Source organism: Emys orbicularis, chromosome 1, assembly GCF_028017835.1.
Source record: "Emys orbicularis isolate rEmyOrb1 chromosome 1, rEmyOrb1.hap1, whole genome shotgun sequence".
Lineage (NCBI taxonomy): Eukaryota > Metazoa > Chordata > Testudines > Emydidae > Emys > Emys orbicularis.
Window position 1 is genome coordinate 72,950,539 of NC_088683.1, and position 19,712 is coordinate 72,970,250.

The 19,712-nt window shown below is 44.2% G+C and overlaps 1 protein-coding gene across 1 annotated transcript in view; it reads right to left on the reverse strand.

Annotated features, from left to right (window-relative positions):
* The window catches only part of CAPS2 (calcyphosine 2), a 120,703-nt gene that overhangs the window by 39,556 nt on the left and 61,435 nt on the right, over positions 1–19,712 (reverse strand). The window contains exons 6-10 of the mRNA XM_065413081.1: positions 8,380–8,489; positions 7,357–7,403; positions 5,014–5,059; positions 4,784–4,909; positions 3,705–3,737 (exon numbers count right to left, since the gene is read on the reverse strand). Of these exons, the coding sequence (XP_065269153.1) occupies positions 3,705–3,737; positions 4,784–4,909; positions 5,014–5,059; positions 7,357–7,403; positions 8,380–8,489 (362 nt within the window). The remainder of the gene's footprint in view (positions 1–3,704; positions 3,738–4,783; positions 4,910–5,013; positions 5,060–7,356; positions 7,404–8,379; positions 8,490–19,712) is intronic.

A 19,712-nucleotide genomic window follows, 5' to 3' on the forward strand; every position in this document is an offset into this window, starting at 1 on the left:
ATCGCACTGCTTCCTAGATCAATGGAACGGGTTTTTCTGTCGCTGTAATTAAATCCATAACTCTGGGAGGCAATAGCTAGGTCGGTGAAAGAATTCTCCCACTGACCTAGCCACATCTACATTGGGAACTAGGTCAACCTTACTACAGCACTCAGGGCGTGAAATTTTTCACAGCCCTCAGTGACATAGCTAGGTCAATCTCATTGTAGACCAGGCCATGGAGTAACAGTAGAACTGTGTGGGAATGACCAAGAAATAAAGAAAAAAAATCTATATTTAAATTATTCTACCACCTAGTCTCTTAGGGAAGATTCACCTATAAAGTTTCCTACAGAGGAAGCATGATTTTTTTTTATTATTTCGTGTGGAAGTATTGCTACAATCAGGCATCTGAAGCAAACAATGCAGAAATCATGGCCACACACAAAAATATGTTAAAATACATCAGTGGCATTTGACTACCTTTTCTCCTCAAGGTAGATTCAGATGGAATAGAAACAAAGAGGGAGAATGAGCAGGAGATCTAGTCTCTTTAGGTTCTTATACCACATCCATCACTGTGGCATCTGGGAAACAATGAAGGGGATAAAGAGGGAGAGGAAAGGTAAAAGAAAGTCAAAAAGAGGAAAAGAAGAGACTGGGAGGTAGTCAAAGCCATTTCAACGTTTTGGTAACGTTGCATAGTAAAATAGATTTATGTTCACTGATTATCAATTTGAAAAATGCCTTCTAGCAAAAGTATATATATATACATATATATATATATACACACACACACACACACACACACACACACACACACACACACACACACACAGCTAATAAGAACACAGCAACTCACATCGACCAACTTAAGACCACATGCATGTTATTAGAGAGGACAATAGAGACAGACAGACAGACACACACATATATACAGACTTAGTCCACACCCTTTAACTGACATAGCTATGACAGCAAAACCTGTTGTAAATGCCACTATGTCAAAGGAAGAGTGCTTCTGTCGGCTTAGCTAATGTCGAACAGGGAAGTGATTTAGCTATGCCAGAGGAACTTATTCTGTTGGCTCATGCTGTATCTGTTGTTCTATAGAATAGAACAACAGATGAATAGATGGGCGGAGCACTTTGAGGAACTCCTGAATAGAACAGCACCATTAAATCCACCAGACATTGACCCAGCCAACGAAGACCTTCCAATCAATTGTGACAGACCAACCAGAGATGAGATCAGAAAAGCCATCACTATGATGAAGAATAGGAAGGCGGCTGGACCTGACGATATTCCAGCAGAGGCCCTGAAAGTAGATCTGGATGTTTCAGTGGAAATGCTGTACCCCCTCTTTGAGAAGATATGGGAAGAAGAAGTGATTCCGGCGGACTGGAAAGAGGGATATCTTATTAAAATCCCCAAGAAAGGAGACCTCAGCAATTGTGCCAACTACAGAGGAATCACACTTCTGTCGGTGCCAGGGAAGGTCTTCAACCGAGTCCTCTTAGAGAGAATGAAGGATGCCGTCGATCCACAGCTACGAGATGAGCAAGCAGGTTTCCGGCAAAATAGATCATGCACGGACCAGATAGCAACGCTCCGCATCATAGTCGAGCAGTCTATGGAGTGGAACTCCTCGTTGTACATCAATTTTGTTGACTATGAGAAAGCATTCGATAGCGTGGATCGAGAGACTCTCTGGAAGCTCCTTCGGCACTATGGCATCCCAGCAAAGGTGGTCAACCTGATTAAGAACTTATATGACGGCACACACTGTAGAGTGATCCATGGAGGGCAGCTTACAAACAACTTCCAGGTGCGAACCGGAGTCAGACAAGGATGCTTGTTGTCACCATTTTTCGTTCTCCTTGTCATTGATTGGATTATGAAGACATCCACTTATGAGCGTAGGAATGGAATCCAGTGGACGTTGTGGACCCAGCTTGATGACCTGGACTTTGCCGATGACCTTGCACTCCTTTCGCATAGCAAACAGCAGATGCAAGAGAAGACCAACGTAGTGGCAGCCACGTCATCACAGGTTGGCCTCAACATCCACAAGGACAAGACCAAGATCCTCAAGATTAACTCCATCAGTAATGACCCAGTCACACTGAATGGAAGCCCTCTGGAAGAAGTGCAGTCCTTCACCTACCTAGGCAGCATCATCGACCAACAGGGTGGCACGGACGCAGACATCAAAGCAAGGATCGGTAAGGCAAGAGCAGCTTTCTTACAGCTCAAGAACATCTGGAGCTCTAGAGAGCTGTCTTTGGCAACAAAGATTAGACTGTTCAACTCCAACGTGAAATCAGTCTTATTGTATGGAGCTGAAACCTGGAGGATAACTAAAACAACCACCAGGAAGATCCAGACCTTCATAAATAGTTGCCTTAGAAGGATTCTCCAGATCCGCTGGCCAGACACCATCAGCAACATCTACCTCTTGGAGAGGACCCGTCAACTTCCAGCAGAGGAAGAAATTAGAAGGAGAAGGTGGGGTTGGATAGGACACACACTACGCAAGCAGCCAACCAACATCACTAGACAGGCATTGCGGTGGAACCCCCAAGGCAAGCGGAAAAGAGGCCGTCCAAGAAACACCTGGCGACGCGACCTTCAGGCTGATAGCATAAAAATGGGCTATACCTGGAACCAGCTAGAGCAAATGGCCCAGGATAAAGGACTCTGGAGATCTGTGGTTGGCGGCCCATACCCCGATTGGGGTGACGGGCATGAGTGAGTGAGTGTCATGCTGTATCTGCACCAGGAGGCTCTGCTAACATAACTACGCAGGCAAAAAACGTGTAGTGTAGCATAGACAAGCCGAGAAAGACGGAGAGAGAGAGACAGAGAAAGGGAGAGAGAATATGGTTTGCAGTGTCCTAATTAGGAAAAAAGTGACCTAATAGGTGGTCATTTCATACAGTGAATGACCATGTTCTAAGTTAATCAATGTGAGTTGCTGTATTATTAACAATTGCTGAGAGGTGATAAAAGGTTTTACATTGTACCAAACAATGTTCCAGCCTACACTGGCAGCACAGTGCTGCTTTCTAAGGACCCAGTCCTGAAACCACTACTCATGCAAGTGACCCATTGACTTCAAGGGATTATTTGCTTAAGGACTGCATATGTGCATAGATGTTCTCATGATCAGGCCCTCAGATGGTTAGACTGCTGATATGGACTCACTTTTTGTATTAATTGTTCTTGAGTTTAAAGAAAATTACATATTTTTAAAAGAACTACCAAAGGATGTTTTCCAATTTTCCATCCGGACATACACATATAGGGAGGTTAGGATGCCTTCCGTTCCTTAACTACAGAAATATAATGCAATTTACTAAAAATTGGCATACACCTCTCACCCTTACCACAGAAAATAATCCTGTAGATTTGTACAGGTCCTGAATTGGTTTGAAGTTTGGGAAACCACTTCTTGAGCACATATCAATCTCAGAAGATTAACCTTTGCAACCCCTGAACCTTTTCCTTCTTCTAATCACAAAAACTATAACATCTGATAGCATTTGCATTTTGAAACTGTAACTATATATAATGATAGGAGATTAAAAGTAGTCTCTCAACTAAGCCATTTCATTATCATACCAAAGAAGTTAAAACCTATTTATTTTTCAGGTCATACATCACAATCCTCTGCTATTCAATTGCTAATATTTTGTCAGGATGTATTTTTCCAGCTATTTTACCTCCATTTTCTTCTGACAATGTTTTCTAGCCATCTGTTTAATAGAAATGAAAAATAAATGTTATTTTAAATAGCAATTATCGCCATCTATGCTGCATGAATCAAAAGAAAATTTTTCAAATGCATTTTTCCAAAGTTAAACAAAACAGAAAAATTCAAAGGACACCTCTTCTCACTCTCAAGTAACAATGACTGAAAAAATGCTCAGCAGAGTCATTATCAAATGTGTTCTTAATTTCAGTAATTTGGACAGTGATTTTGAACAACTCTGGAGTTTTCCAGAAAGCAGTATGTTAAAACTGAATAACTGATTTTCCTTCTATAACAACTAGGTGTAGCTGGGTTTTTTTTCAAGAATTTTAGGTTTGTACTCAGCACGGAAAGAGAAGAATAAATACTGATGTTCTATTTAGATTTATTTTAAAATATATACATTTATGTTGTCAACCAAACTAGATATTACTCTGAAATTAACTCGCAATTATCTTTGAAAGAGAAAGGAAGAAAAATGTTAATAATGAAGTTACTGCACTCAGCCATTCATAGACTATCATAGCAAAGATCAACTCATATTCTTCCACAAAATAAATATTTGCTATTTGTAAATAAAAAGTTATTTTTCATATCTTATGTTTAAGAACTATTTCTTATTTTGGTTAATTATTTTATTATTTTCTGATTTTCACAATTTTCTTAAGATTTGTTTAGAATTAGAAATCAAAGTTATATGCTACCTTAATGCAATCATAATTTTCAGATGCTTTCACAAATTGTTACTAACAATAGCGACCACTAGTGTACAAATTGTCAGTAGGCAAAATTAAAAGAATTAGTGTATAAATCAACAGTCTACAATAAATAGTTACTGTGATGAAGAAATGGAATTTGAAATTTCTGAAGAGCTTCCTAGCCAAAAAAAACCTTCATTAGAAAGCACTTCGACCAATAATACTCTCCTATCTTTTAATTTAATCACACAAATGGAAAGAACTAAATTGTGTAATGAAATTAGATGTGCTTTATTTGCTTCAATTCTCATGAAAGACAGTATTTTTAAAATATCAGTAATGGCAAACTGACCTGTTGTGTCTGATGATGCTGTGCATAAGGAGTCTGTAATGGTGAACCCCAACTAACAGTTGAAGATGAATCTGGAGGGCCAATGCGAGGAAACCTCTTACTGTATGGTATGTAAGAATCTCCATCCTAAAATACAAAGAGAACAAGATTATTTGTACTTATTTCATAGTCAAAAGGAATGTTTTGACAAACTTCTGCAAACTTTTCAGATAATGCTAACTCATGATTACCTCTTCATCTGAAGATCCCAGCTTGCCCAAATCAAGGCATGGCACCCTGCAGGAAGTTAAAAGATGGCTTTAGTAATTCTTTAATACAGTCTCTTGCTTTCAATTGCAGTACAAGGGAGCCCTCTGATAATGAAGTGCTTTTCCCCTTCACAAAAATATCTTCACTATAAACAGTTTCACTATAATTGGAGAGGGCCTACCTGGCAAAAGTCCCTACCAACCCCCTTCGTTTCACCTCAGGAAGTGGTAACAGAGCCTTTCTTCATCCCCAGTTGCAGAGGACACTGGCAGCTGTGAAGGGCCCCTGGAAGGCCCTATCTTCACTTCCAGCCTCAGATAGTTCTATCAAGACCATCCTGGCTCCTCTTCGCTCCCCACTAGGAGCAGCTGCAGCAAGATCAGAAGCCAGGGATTTCTCATTACCCCTCTACCACAACAGTATTGTGGCAAATTCTTTCCTCTCCATAATCAGCCAGAAGAGAGGCAATGGGGAAGTAAAAAGTAATCCTTTTTGAATGCAGCTCTTCAAAACTAATTGGAAGGGAATTAGCACAGTCCCAACTATACTGCAATTAAATACCAATAGTGACTCTTCATTCAGCTTAAATAAATTAAAAAGTCAATTGAAATACATTAAAGCAATTCTGTACTTTTACTTCATTTTAGCCCCAATCCCACTAAGTAATGAGTGTCCTTACCACCCTCTAAAGTAAACTGGAGTTGAAGATACCCAGCACTAATGAAGATGCATTCAGCATCTTTCTGGATTGTGCCCTTTGGGTTCAATCCAACGCCCTCTTAACTTTCAGTGGGAGCTGGATCAGACCCTAGGCTATGTCTATATTGCACACCACTGGTGGGGTGCGCATATAGAGTATGGATAGTTATATGCCACAGGAAAAAAGTGAGCTGCATTCACACTGTGGTGCATAGCCACATGCATCAGTGGGGAAAGGCTCCCGCTGTCACACCCTGCCAGAGCTTTCCCCACAGCTCCCTGCAGCAGGGAAAGACTGGCAGCAGGGACAAAAACAGTGGGAGGGGGAGGGTCATGTTCTGAGCTGTGTAGAGTACATATTCTAAGGATTCACGGGGATCTTTACTCCACTAAGCAGTGCCTCACCACATACACTACTATTTATACCCATGCTAGCCGGACATGCAATGTATGTATCCTACAGGCCACCGCAAAGAGAGTGCAGCTTAGACGTACTCTAAAAGGGGAGTTATACTGTAACTAAATTCCCCTGTGTATGGCTGCTGGTATTTAACTCTATTTTAGCAAAACAGATGAGTGTTGGCTAAATAAAGGCTTGATTAAATTGTCTATATTACCAATACATTACAAAACTACCAGTCACACTAAGACTTGGAATGTGCACTTAAAAACAGTACCTGTGAAAGATGCCAGATTTCAGTTTCAAACACTGTAAGCCTTCTAACAACAACCCAAGTATAGTCTGAGCATCAGTAGTACATATTTTCTCTCACTTTGCTACCAACAAACATTTTTCAAAACTCTGTTATAACAGAGTCCCTTCTAGGACTGGAAGACATGCTGACTCTCCAGGCCCACCCAGTCAGTGGAGAAGGACTGGATACACACAGAGATTGAACTATCCCTTTATTCAGCCATAGACATTCCAAGGTCATGTTTGATACATACTGGCAGAATCTTATGGAGAGCTAAAATGACCGTAAAGATTTTTTAAAATAAGGCAGTTCAGTCTCAAATATGGCACTGATAATAGATGACGTTAATATACCTATTCCCAGGCCTCAGAATCCCCAATTTTGGAAGTACTATACAAAGCAGATTTCAAACCACTTTTTAAAATACTCTCATATGACAATTTCTCTGTATTTATAATGAAATATCTATAAGGAGCAGCAATTCTTCTCTCCTACCCCCTTTCATAATGGTAACAAGTATAAAAGATAGCTTGTTTACAATTAGAAATAACTGCCATGAGCTTAGATAGTAACTAAAAAAGTAAAGCTCAACCATCCAACTTTTACATATTTGAAAGAAAGCAAAAATGTTAATGAGTAATCACTAATGACGGCACCAGATTCCAATTAATCTCAATGTACATTTCAAAAAAACCTACTTTACTAAAGTGAAATTTATACAAATAAGTGTGACTTTTAAAAGTATCATTTTAAGGAAAACAATTAAATTCCTCTTTAAGTATAAAGCATAGCCAACAAGTTTATGGTGATAAATTCCACCTAACTCCTTGATTTATACATCAGCATAAAGACAATGAAATAAGGAAATTTACCAAAGTTACTTAATGCAGAATGAAACAGACAGTTCATAAGTAGGAAGAATAGACTTACTCAGCTGGACGAAGGCCATGAGTTGCTTGTATATTTGGTTTCCATCCCTACAAAAATGTCAGCATAATAATTAAATCATGATTTAAAGACACAGTTCTGTCTTTTGAGGGTTGTAAAATTGTGGTATAGACGTTTGGGCTTGGGCTGGAGTCTGAACTCTGGGACACTCCTCCCTCACAAATTCCCAGAGAGCCTGAATGTCTGCACTGCAATTGTACAGCCCCACTGCCCAAGTCAGTTGACATGGGCCAGCCACAGGTGTTTAACTGCACTGTAGACATACCCTTGGAGAACAGAATTTGAATCTTGTTTTATGACTGTTTTCTGTTACAGAAGGCAGAAGTATTACAATGGTTACATTCTGAACTCTTGGGGAGATCAGGAAAACATAGGAATGCTCCTTTCTGCAACACACCACAGAGGCCCCTACTGAATGTTTGGGGTACAAAACAGCATTCTCACAGGACTACTGGCTGGAGGATGTTATTACAGAACACATCTGATAGTGGAATACAGAAAGACATCTTGTCAGGTAGGAGAAAGGCAGTCTGCCATAGTTGACAGGTCTCAGTCCTGGACTCCCTAATGTGGTCACCTAGCAACAAGAGGGAAGTTAACTGGAAGTATGTGGACTTGAAGAAAAGCAAATGCTAATCAATCAGTTAACTATTTTTAATCTATAAACCTAAAGGGCACAATACTTATTAAACAAAAAAGGAAATATCTACAGTGCATAATTCAGAAAGTATTAATGTTCAGACCAGTCGCAGTCAAACTAATGACTACCATTATCCAAGACTGTATTCATACTCACCAAGACAATAATTTATTTACTTTCAATAATTAGCCTGCAAGTTCTTTTATATTGCAGTAACCTTAATACTATAAACTTTTACTATAAACTATAAACTATACTATTTTAAAATCCTGAACATAAGGAGCTAAATGGTCTGTGAAATAAAAAACACACCTGAAAATATTTGTAAATCAAAATAGAAACGTTAATCTTTCCATTAAACATACTTGACTAAGTTTCTTCCCCCTTGATGACAGCTCAGCTTGCCGTCTAGGAGATGCAGCAACTCCTTTAACCTCCAAATCCATGCAAATTTGACTGTGGACTTCACAATAAACTGTAAATAAAAAAGACTATATGAAAACCATATATTTTCTATATAATTACTATTATAAATAAAAATAATTAAATTACAGGGTATGTACCTAAAACTCCCAACCTGGGAGTTTTTATTCAATGATTAGGGCCCTACCAATTTCACGGCCATGAAAAACATGTCACGGACTGTGAAATAAGCCCTTCCCCCATGAAATCTGATCTCCCCCATGCTGCTGAGAATGCCCCAGCCAGGGGCTCATAGCTGCAAGTCCCGGCCCAGGCTGGGGAGGGACAGGACTTGTTCTTCCCCTGCACAGCCACTGTTGGGGCTGCAGGTCGCTCTGGAGCTGGGCAACAACCCCGGAGGTTCCTGCAGCCGGAAGAGGCTTGTGGAAGTGGGTCCGATCTCCCCCTTGCTGCTGGGAGCGCCACAGTCAGGGGCTCCTAGCTGCCAATCCCACAGGGCTGGGGAGGGACAGCACTCAGAACTGCCTCTTCACCTGCACAGCTGCTGGGGGGACAGAGGGGTGTGTGGATCAGACTCACCTCCAGGTACCTTTTGGGTTGGGATCCCCGCAGTTACAACACCATGAAATCTCAGATGTAAACATCTGAAAAGGTGAAACTGACCAATTTAAAAACCCTCTGGCCATGAAATTGATCAAAATGGACCATGAATTTGGTAGGGCCCTATCAATATTGCATTGGATGCCCATCTCCACAGTAACTCCTGACTTCAATCTTCCCTTGCCAGTGTTATCTTTTGCTGGAAGCAGTTCCAGGCTTCTGTCTTAGCTCCAAGCTTCACTCCCTGGAAACACTAGTTTTCTCTTTGCTTCAGGCTCTCCCTAGTCCCTTCTTAACTCTAGCACAGGGGTCGGCAACCTTTCAGAAGTGGTGTGCCGAGCCTTCATTTATTCACCCTAATTTAAGGTTTCGCGTGCCAGTAATACATTTTAACGTTTTTAGAAGGTCTCTTTCTATAAGTCTATAATATATAACTAAACTATTGTTGTATGTAAATTAAATAAGGTTTTTAAAATGTTTAAGAAGCTTCATTTAAAATTAAATTAAAATGCAGAGCCCCCCGGACTGGTGGCCAGGACCCAGGCAGTGTGAGTGCCACTGAAAATCAGCTCATGTGCTGCCTTCGGCACGCGTGCCATAGGTTGCCTACCCCGCTCTAGCATTTGCAATTTGTACTAGATGCGTTAACCCTCCCCACTCCTAACTTACATCCTACATAGTTTTAGCCAGACCAGAACTTTTGCCATACCCTAAGAATCCTTCTGGTTCCCAGCTACTGTATCCCTAATAGCTCCAAACTCTCCCTTCATGCCACACACCACCCCCTCTGCAAAGTTTCCTCCCCTATCCTGGACAGTTCTGCACTTGCAGGCAATCTTCCTCCCAACTTCAAGATTCCCAGAAACCCAACGCCCCATGGTGTATGTTCTAAATTATGTGGGAGTAAAAGTTGACCCTGTTTTCAGATACTCAACAGATGTTCGTTTCAAGCATTCTCTGCTCCCCAGTGAAGGCGATGGGCCTATTTGTTATTTAAAGTGAAAATGCATCTATCTTCACATAACCTCAAACATTTCATTTAAAATGTAAGGAGATTTTCATAATCATAACAGGGAAAACGCAGTCAAACTAGTGCATATTCATTATTAGTATTCACAAATTAATGTAATCAGATTTTTAAAATAGTATTTTTATATTTAGTCAAAATATTTAATACTACAATGATTTAACCACCACACAGAAAAGATAAAAGATAAAAGATAAACTTTTACAGTTGGAAAAATCTTGGGAAGTAGAAAGCTCACAAGTTAGCCATCTCCACTTCCTTGTGGACAAGTATCCATCTCACAGAAACACTGCCATAAGGCGGAACAAATTGTTTAGCATAAGTACTTAGCACATATTCTAAGGGGACCATTCAAGGTAGAGTGGCCCATTAGTGGTCCCTTAGAATATGTGCTAACTACTTATGTTAAAAATAACAGGAGTACTTGTGGCACCTTAGAGACTAACAAATTTATTAGAGCATAAGCTTTCGTGGGCTACAACCCACTTCTTCGGATGCATATGCATGCATATGCATCCGAAGAAGTGGGTTGTAGCCCACGAAAGCTTATGCTCTAATAAATTTGTTAGTCTCTAAGGTGCCACAAGTACTCCTGTTATTTTTGAGGATACAGACTAACACGGCTGCTACTCTGAAACCTGTACTTATGTTAAATAATCTGATCCACCTTGCATTTGATGCTCAGGGTACCTTTCCCAAATCTGAAGAAGAGCTCTGGTGTGGCTCACAAGCTTCTCTCCCTCACCAACAGAAGCAGGTCCAATAAAAGATATTACCTTGCCCACTTTTTCAGTCTTGTTAGTAGTCTCAAACGAAAGGTAACAGGATGAAAAGGGATAGGGACTGAAATCCTCTCACCCTTAGTTTTGATCTCTCTGGAACAGGTTGTTAGAAGTGCAAACGCGATATTGAAGCTCTCTGGCTGTGGACTTCATGGGACAGCCCTATCCAGGGATCCATCCTGTTCACAGTACTGCCAGCTAGTGTGATTTCATCCTAAAGCTCAGTATTTGGTGTTTTTCTTAAAGCTCCTGCAGCCAAGCAATTACATGAGCAGCTCCATTTTTTGTTTTGTTTTATAAGTTTCTAACCCCCGTGGCTGCAGAGAAACGTTTGGAAACCTGAATCAAGAGCACCCTACAGGCTCACAAACCAGATGGAAAATAACAAGAACCGGTTTTTTGTTCCACACCCGAGTTTTGGGGCAGGGAAGGCGGGGGGGTGAGGATTGTCCTGGCTAAGCCCGGGCAGGCCGGCAGCCGCTGGGCTCGGCAGCGAGGTCTCTGCCGGCGATGCCCGCAACCCGGGAACCCCGCAACTGGGCCGCCGGGGCGTCCTGAAGGGGCAGCGCCCCGCGCACGGGGGCGGGCCTCACCCCGCCCGTTGCCTAGGTTTCCAGTAAACAAGCCCGGACGCGGCAGGCCATGAGCACCCGCTACTCTCAGGCTACGGGGCGGGCCACAGCCCCCGGCAGTGAAGGACCAGGAGCCTCTCGCCCCCTCCCCAGGCGCGCACTCGCTACCCGCTCACCTCTGCGGCCGCCGCCCCTTTTCCCAAGTCTTGCAGCGTCCCTGTGCGCGCACCCGCCGGCTCTGCTGCGCGTGCACTCGAGGGGCAGGGACGCGCGCCGAGGTGTGCGTCTGCGCTCCTTGGCCCGGCCCAGCCAGTCAGGCTCCTCCCACCCTGTGTGTCCCCCCCCCATAGCCACGCCCCCTGGGCTTGAGACGCGGGGCAGCTGCGAGTGATGAAAAGCCTCGAGCTCTGTGCGCTCTGGCGGCAGCCCTGGCACTGGCCCGCACGGGGGGGTGGAAAGCGCGTCACCGCTCCGTGACCATCAGCGCACCCGAGCTGATGAACGCGAAAGAAACAACCATCAGCATGAGCCCTCAGTCACTAATCCCTGCACAGCCCCGGCCTCGGGAGCCACCCCTTCGAAATAAACCTTGCCTGCCCTGCTGGAAATAGCCCTCCCCTGGCTGTGTCATGCCCCGGGGTGCAAGCCGCAGTGGCGGATTAGCCGCAGGACCAACGGGGCCATGTTCAGGGGCCCCAGCCAGTTAGAAAATGGGGGCACTGCTCCAGGGTTTTGGCCACCCCAAGCAGCCAAAAAAAAAAAAAAGCCGTGATCGCGATCTGCGGCAGCAATTCGGTGTAAGGTCCTTCGCTCCAAGCGGGAGGGAGGGACCATCCGCCGAATTGCCGCCAAATAGCTGGACCTGCCGCCCCTCTCCGGAATGGCCGCCCCATGCACCACCCTGGCTCCCACACCCCAACCCTCCCGCCTGGCGCTCCCATAATCGGAGCAAATCGCCCAGACACTAAAATCTGAACCAGTGAGTTTGTCTAAACATCAAAATAAATGTATTAACTAGAGAAAGCTAGACTGTAAGTGATTAAGTGGTATTGGCATATAGAAGATAGAGTTGGTTACAAAAGGAAACAAAATAGCAAAGGTGCTGTGATAAATGAAAGGGGGTAGCTCCCTTTTATGGACGCCCAACCAGCCAATTAGCTATAAAATTCCTTTTAGTAGCTGTTCTCTACTTACTTACCTGTAAAGGGTTAACAAGCCCATAGGTAAAAGGAGTGGGCACCTGACCAAAAGAGCCAATGGGAGAACTAGAACTTTTTAAAATTGGGGGGGAAGCCCCTTTGTCTGTTGTTCTCTCTGGGCTGCAGGGACACAGAGCAGCAATGCTGTAAGCAGCTTTAAACCAGGAATGATCATAAATCATTAGATCATACCTAGAACTACTTATCTGGGACTCCCAAATATGTAAGTAGATCAGGAATGTTTAGAAAGATGCGATTAGGGCTATTTCTGTTTATTTCTTATGGCTAATGGACTCCTCTGTTCTAATCCCAGATGCTTTTGTTTTGCTTGTAACCTTTAAGCTGAACCTCAAGAGATATCTTGATGCTTAATTGTTTCTTTTAAGATCTAGCAAAAAGCCTAAGTTCCAAATGTATTTCCTTTCTCTTTGTTTTTAATAAATTTTACCTTTTTTAAGAACAGGATTGGATTTTTGTGTCCCTAAGAGGTTTGTGCACATGTTGTTTAAGTAGCTCGTGGCAACAGCTGATTTCCTTTGTTTTCTTTCTCAGCTCTTCCCCGGAAGCGGGTGAAAAGGCTTGGGGGTACCCCACAGGTAGGAATTTCCAAGTGCTCCTTCCTAGGTTCAAGGGGTTTTTTTTGCATTTGGGTGGTGGCAGCATTTACCAAGCCAAGGTCAGAGAAAAGCTGTCATCTTCGGAGTGTAATACAAGCCTGGAGTGGCAAGTATTAATTTTTAAAACCCTTGCAGGCCCTACCTTCTGCACTCGAAGTGCCAGAGTGGGGAATCAGCCTTGACAGCTGCAGTCTAAATCCTAAACTTTACCAGGCTAATAATTATAAAAGCAAGGGGATTTTTCTCACCCAAAACTTCACAGCAGTTCATGCTAACTAGAACACCTTTCAGTTGGGTCCAGCCTCTCCCAAAGTCTCAATGGAGATCTCTTGTTTTCCCCATGATCTTGCTTGGCGAGATGGGGGAGGGGGAAAGAGGCAGGCAAAGTGATGTCACTGTCCCTCATTTATACTTTTTCCCAGGTACAGGAAAAATCTTTGCTGTGTCATGAGGTTAGGCAGCTCCCATAATGTGTGTGCTTAAGCAACTGACTTTGTTTACAATTCCCCTCAGGCCCGCCAACGGGGGTGGGGGAGAGCAAAGGGGGCAATTGCCCAGGGGGCCAGGTGATTTAAAAGGGCCCGGGGGGCCCCAGCTGCCGCTGCTGCAGTAGCAGCAGCAGCCGCCTCGGGCCCTTTTAAATCGCCTGGATGGTGCCGGCAGCGAAGGCAGCCGGGTGGGCATGTGGAAGCCCTGGCTGTCATAGGTGCTGAGTTTCTAATCTGCTGGGAGGTGCTCCCCCCCAGCTCCGCCCCTACGTCACCCCTTTCCCCAAAAGCCCCACTCCCACCTTGCTTCTTCCCACCCCCGCTCTGCCCCATCCCACCTCTGCCCCCACCCCCGAGCACACTGCACCCTCCCCCCCCCCCCCCAACGAGCCTCCAGACACCGCGAAACAGCTGAGCCGCAGCTGGCGGTAGGCACTGATTGGTGGGATCTGCTGGTGGACAGAAGGCGCTAGGGGGAGCAGGAGGTTCTAGTAGGGGGGGCTGCCAGTGTGTGCTCAGCATCCACTGTTTTTTCCCCGTGGGTGCTCCAGCCCCGGAGCATCCACGAGTTGGCGCCTATGCCAGCTGTGCCGGAAGAGCACACAGCCAGCAGCAGCCACTGGGTACCAGCCAGTGCAGGCACAGACCACATCCGTGCAGGTGCAGCTTGTGCTTGTGTGCACCAGCCGCCACACATAGTCCAGCTCTGTGCCCATGTGGCGACACCACGCCGGGCCAGCAGCAGCGTGGGGCCAGGCTCCAGCCTGCCCTGCATACATCAAACCTCAGCTATCCCTTTCTAAGGGGCCCACTGACTGTTCTGCCCTGGGGCCCGGAATTGCTGTCAGCGGGCCTTACTCCCCTGCTGGAGAATAGCCAGTGATGGTCAGTTAACACCTGGCTGGGTGTTAGTCACTCTTTTATCATCTCTGAGGAGCTAGTCTGTGGCCCATCCCCAGACTCTCAAAACATGTAACAAAATCTCATAACTTCATATACAATGATGATATACATACCTTTCAACAGGATATTAATGCTCAACAGATTGTGACTTTTCAAATATCTCACAAGGCATACTTTGTACAAAACATATATAACAGTGGTGAATATGTGGGTTACATGGAGTACAATATGTCACAACCACAAACATACAGGGCACTGCTCAGTTCCACATAAACATCACCCACTGTCCTGAAGCACTTGCAGCCTAAAGGCTAAAAATGCACACACACAAGCAGACCACTTTTTTTAATTGGGAGGTGGGGAGGGGACGACAACACACACACACAAAAAGATAATAGCTGTTTAATTTCACTTTAATGAGTAGTTTTATACCATGACTAAGTTTGTCCACATTTAACAAAAAAAGAAACAAGCTTCTGTTCCAAATTTAGTGTTTCCTTTATTTATTAGCGCGCCCCCACTCATCTATGCCCATCCACGGAATGGTGTGGCCATGAGATAGGGAGCCAGCCATAATGCCCAAGTATCCTTGTCCCATCTGGCACTGGTAGCCATGCACTCAAACATCACCAAAAAGGGTTGTGGAAGCAGAAAAAGAACTGTCAGAAAAGAACTGCAATGCATGACAGTTTGTTAGCAAGAGTCAGGCTAACTGTAACCCTGATAACGCGAGATTTGTAGAAGCGAGGATTGTGTGAGGCGGGTGAGAAAGAACTATGTGAGAAGTTATTGTGACCTTGTGTAGATAAGGTATAGAAAATATTGTATGTTGGCAAGAGTCAAAACAAGTAAGGAATTAAGATATCAAGATGGCCTATGTATAAACAAAATGCAGCTGTCCCTCATTATTTCTGTAATGAAAGGTATAAATGCTTGCTGTAATTAGTTACCTGGGGGAGACCTGCTTAGCTCTCTCCCTCTGCACAATTGTGAGAGTTAATAAAGCTTCTGACTTGCTGTACCCAAACAAAAGAGTGAGAACTCAGTTTTTCTCCGACAATTTGGGGGCTCGTCCGGGATGGCAACGCCCTCAGAGGCACCGGCAGTTACTACGGATCGTTCCCCTTCGAACCCCATGGCGCCACAATAGAGGTAAGAGACCTTTTGAAATCTCTATTGGGGTGTCGGAGGAGGACTGTCCGTGGGGCCGTCTGTCCCTGTTGGGCTCACGCCATCCGAACTTATTGACTGTGCAGCAAGGTCAGATGCTGAGCGGCGTAGGGGAATTGTTTGCCGCCCCCTGTATGCATATGCGAGGTGCATAGGATTGCACCTGTGTTGAGGGGTTGTTACTGCCTCAGCAGGAGGGGTTTTTACCGCCTCATAGTCCGGACAGAGGGGTTGTTTACCGCCTCAAGAGGGGTTTTAACCGCCTCGAGTGATGCATCGAGGTACTTGGGAATAGTACCTGGAGTAAGGCCTTGGTGTGTGTGTGTGTGTGTGTGTGTGCGTGTGTGTGTACACCAGTGTGAATTGAGTGTTACCGGAAGGCGCCCAGAGTACTCTGTGAAGTCTTTTGGCTCGTGACCAGAACTACTCTAACGCAAGCCCGGTAACTAGAGGATCTTTTAGGAGATCCGACCCACGGTACGCTAACTCGGCCTGGCATCGTCCGGCGAGGAGGCTGCCTGGGTCTAGGAGCGTGTGAACCCATCTTCCCTCCCCTTTTCCTCTCCGTGTGAGCCACTGACAGTCTGACCATCTCACTGGATGCAACAGAGTAAGCGGCGCCGTCTCTCTGAGACTAGCCGACGCTCTTTGCTGAAGGGAGGTGTAGGAGGTCATGGCTATCCTCGTTAGTCTTTCCTGTGTGAATACCCTGTAGGGAGAGATCCTTAGTTTATATGCCGCTAGCGCGGACAGGGCATCCTCCTCCCTGTGTGTGTGATTGGAAAATGGGTGGGGGACAGTCTAAGGATTCCCTCTCACCCCCTAAGGGTACCCCAGCTTATTTCATGTACGTACATTATGGTCCTAAAACCTGCAGGTATTTAGAGAATTGGAATCATTACACGCGTGAAAATTCATCTAAACAATGCCCACTAGAAGGTACCTTCAATCTAGATAAGATCATACATCTCAGAGGAGCTTTTAATCACCAAAAGAAAGCCTCTGACACACAATGGGAGCAATTTGTCTATTGAGGAAAGGAACGGGTTAATTTGAAATTCAGCTTGGTCCAGAGATAAAGAGAAAGTTAATCTGCGTTCAAGGTCAAGAATCAATGCAGACCAGGGTAAGTACAAAGAAAAACTGCTTTCGGCCCCAGCTAGCTGTGAAAAAATATAGACATAGTCAAACCAAAGGCAATACAAGTTACAGTGCTGAGATTACATTTGCAAAGCTTAACTGTCCAGTGAGATCCAACAGTCTGCCTTTGCGACCCTGGAGCCGGCGTGGTTTGGGGACGCTGAAGAAGCCACAGGCAGCCGGCCTGGACTGGAATCACTGAAAAGACGCCCCAGGAGACTTCAGGGTGTAAAAGAACTGCCCTCCCAAGAGAGGAAGCAAGTTGGAGATTGCACAGCACCTTCTCTCAACGTTATACACAGACGTGGCCAGTCTGGACATACGTGTGTGAGTATGAAAGTGTGCCTACTCTCAGCCACAGTAAGTCTGAGAACCGGAGAGGGATTTAGCATTCCTCTCTCCACCCCGGTTGACCGGGAAGGGTGTCAGGTGGATCTACCCCAGTCGTAGCAGGACTGGGCAATAGAGAAGTTGGAGTAATAGGAAGAGTTGTGTACTTGATAACTAGAATTGAGCAATTAAGAGCATAGATCATGAACCAGGCAGCAACTCAAACCTATGCCCAGGGCAAGTTGCAAGCCTTGAGACAGGATTTCCAGGCAGAAAAGGAAGCACTGGCTAAGCAAGTACCGGTCCTTCAGGGACTTGTCAAAATTTAACCATTTGTGTTTGCATATGCTGTAACAGCAGTGTGTTTGCCACAAGAGAAAATTGAATAGTTAAACGCCAATGGGCCATGCGTTTTGCCCAAGTGGCAAGCCTCACGAGGGAGGACTCGGGTAGCCTTGTGAGTAAGAATGTTTAAGAGAAGAGACCAGGAAGGGTGGGGGCTAGTTGAGAAGCCCACCCTCCTATCTAAATTGGTAGGGAAAAAGCCGGTGCCCATGGAAGGGACGGTTCAGCGAGAAAAGCAGGATCGGGCCCAAGCGGGCAGGCAATAGATAGAGAGATTGGAAAACAGGTTGGAAACTTTGAGGGCATAGTGGAAGGAAAGGAGTAAGTAATTATAAGCATGGGGATTTCAAATCCCCAGGATAATAATTGGAATGGTAAAATGTGTGTAAGACAGAGTCTTTGTACCAAGGTGCAAGGCTCTCCTTTCTTCTGCTGAATAAAGCAACCTTTCCTTATCCCTGTCTGGCTGTTATTGGCTCTCAGCTAGGTGGACCCGATATTTCGGTGACAGTTACTGGCGACTCCAGTTAATGAATTTCTGTCTTATACATTGGGGCGTTAGGTGTGTGGACGGAACTGAGCCTCTCATTCGTAATTCCTCAGAGTGGAAGCCATCGCGTGCGATGAAGCTCTGAGGTCGAATTGGGATCCTTCTGTCCCGTCCCCTGTAGCGGTCAGTATTAGTAGAAATTCCTGTAATTAGGCCATAATTCCCTCTGTTCTCTGTGTAATTCTCTGTTAGAGTGTCAGCAGGCAGATGGGTGGGTCTCTGGTAAAACCCTTTAAGGATAGCCCTTTGAATTATATGTTAAGTAAATGGCCTTAACCGGTGTTCAGAAAAGAATGTGGAAGAGACGCTTGTTGCAGCTTTGTACCCAGGATTGGCCAGCCCTGGGCACTGATTGGCCCGAATCCGGATCTTTTGACATTCCGACTTACTTAACTCCCTTCCGCCTGGTACTGGAAAACTAGGCACCGGGACAAATAGATGATTGGTTTTTGTGGGATCTGTGTTTTATAAGATTGAGATGAATTGGTATTGTTTAAAGTTGCAAAAAACCGAAAATACTTTTGCCAGACACAGGAAACTAGTGTTGTTTAATATGGTATTTAGCATTTAATCCTTAAGGTGACTTAATGCTTTACAAGATTTAAAATGTTTTAACTAAAGACCAAAGGTTGTGGCTGCAGCAGGGTAGTCAAAGCCAGGAGAATAAAAGATTTGAATTTGTTTTTGGGTAACAAAATAGCAGATAAAAGATCTGGTAAAAAGATAGAGAAGGACAGTGCCCCTGGCTCTGTGTGGTCGAGCTGTCACTTTACTAGGGGTGCATGGAGATTTTGTAAGCACAAAAGAAACAGTTACACCTTGTGTAGAAATGGATGTGGCTAGTGTTGTGGAAATTGAATTGTGGAGAGGATGTGCATTTTCCCCAGAACATGTGCAGTGTATATTGTAGCAGAGGTAAAAGAAATGCAAACCTACCAATATAGGTTGTGTTGTCTTTTTCAGATCACTGGGTGTTTGAAAGCAGGAGCTAGAAGTAAAAGGCAATCAAAAGTCTGGGAAAGTTAATTGTGTCCCTTTTAAAGTAAGAATCTTTAAGCTGTGGATAGCTTTGGATCTGGAAGCAAGCCAGAAAGCATCTGTATTAATGCAATTTTCTAACTAATAAGGTAGAAGCCACTGAAACCTGGGCTGCCTATGAAACAAATACAAGGAAATATGGGGTAATTCCTCTGTTTTGTCTAAAATCAACAAGAGTATGTGTATATAAAGGAAATATTTTAAGCAATGACTGACTACCCAGAAGGGGTAGACCTCTGTTCTTTTGTCTTTCAGATCATCAGAGAAAACGGATGCCAGCTGAACAGCATTCAATGTACCATGCATTTACTGGTACAATAGGAATTATTTTTGTGTTCTTTGTCCTGTCTTGTGGTGTTTGTCTTGTGGCCAGAATTGTTGGGTTTAATAATTTCATAAGACAGTCTAGTTCAAAATTAAATAGAAGGGTTAAATCAAAAAGCAGATACTTGGAATACAAAAAGTGTTTGGATAAATCAGGAAAATGTGATATACTAAAGTCTAATACAGTTGT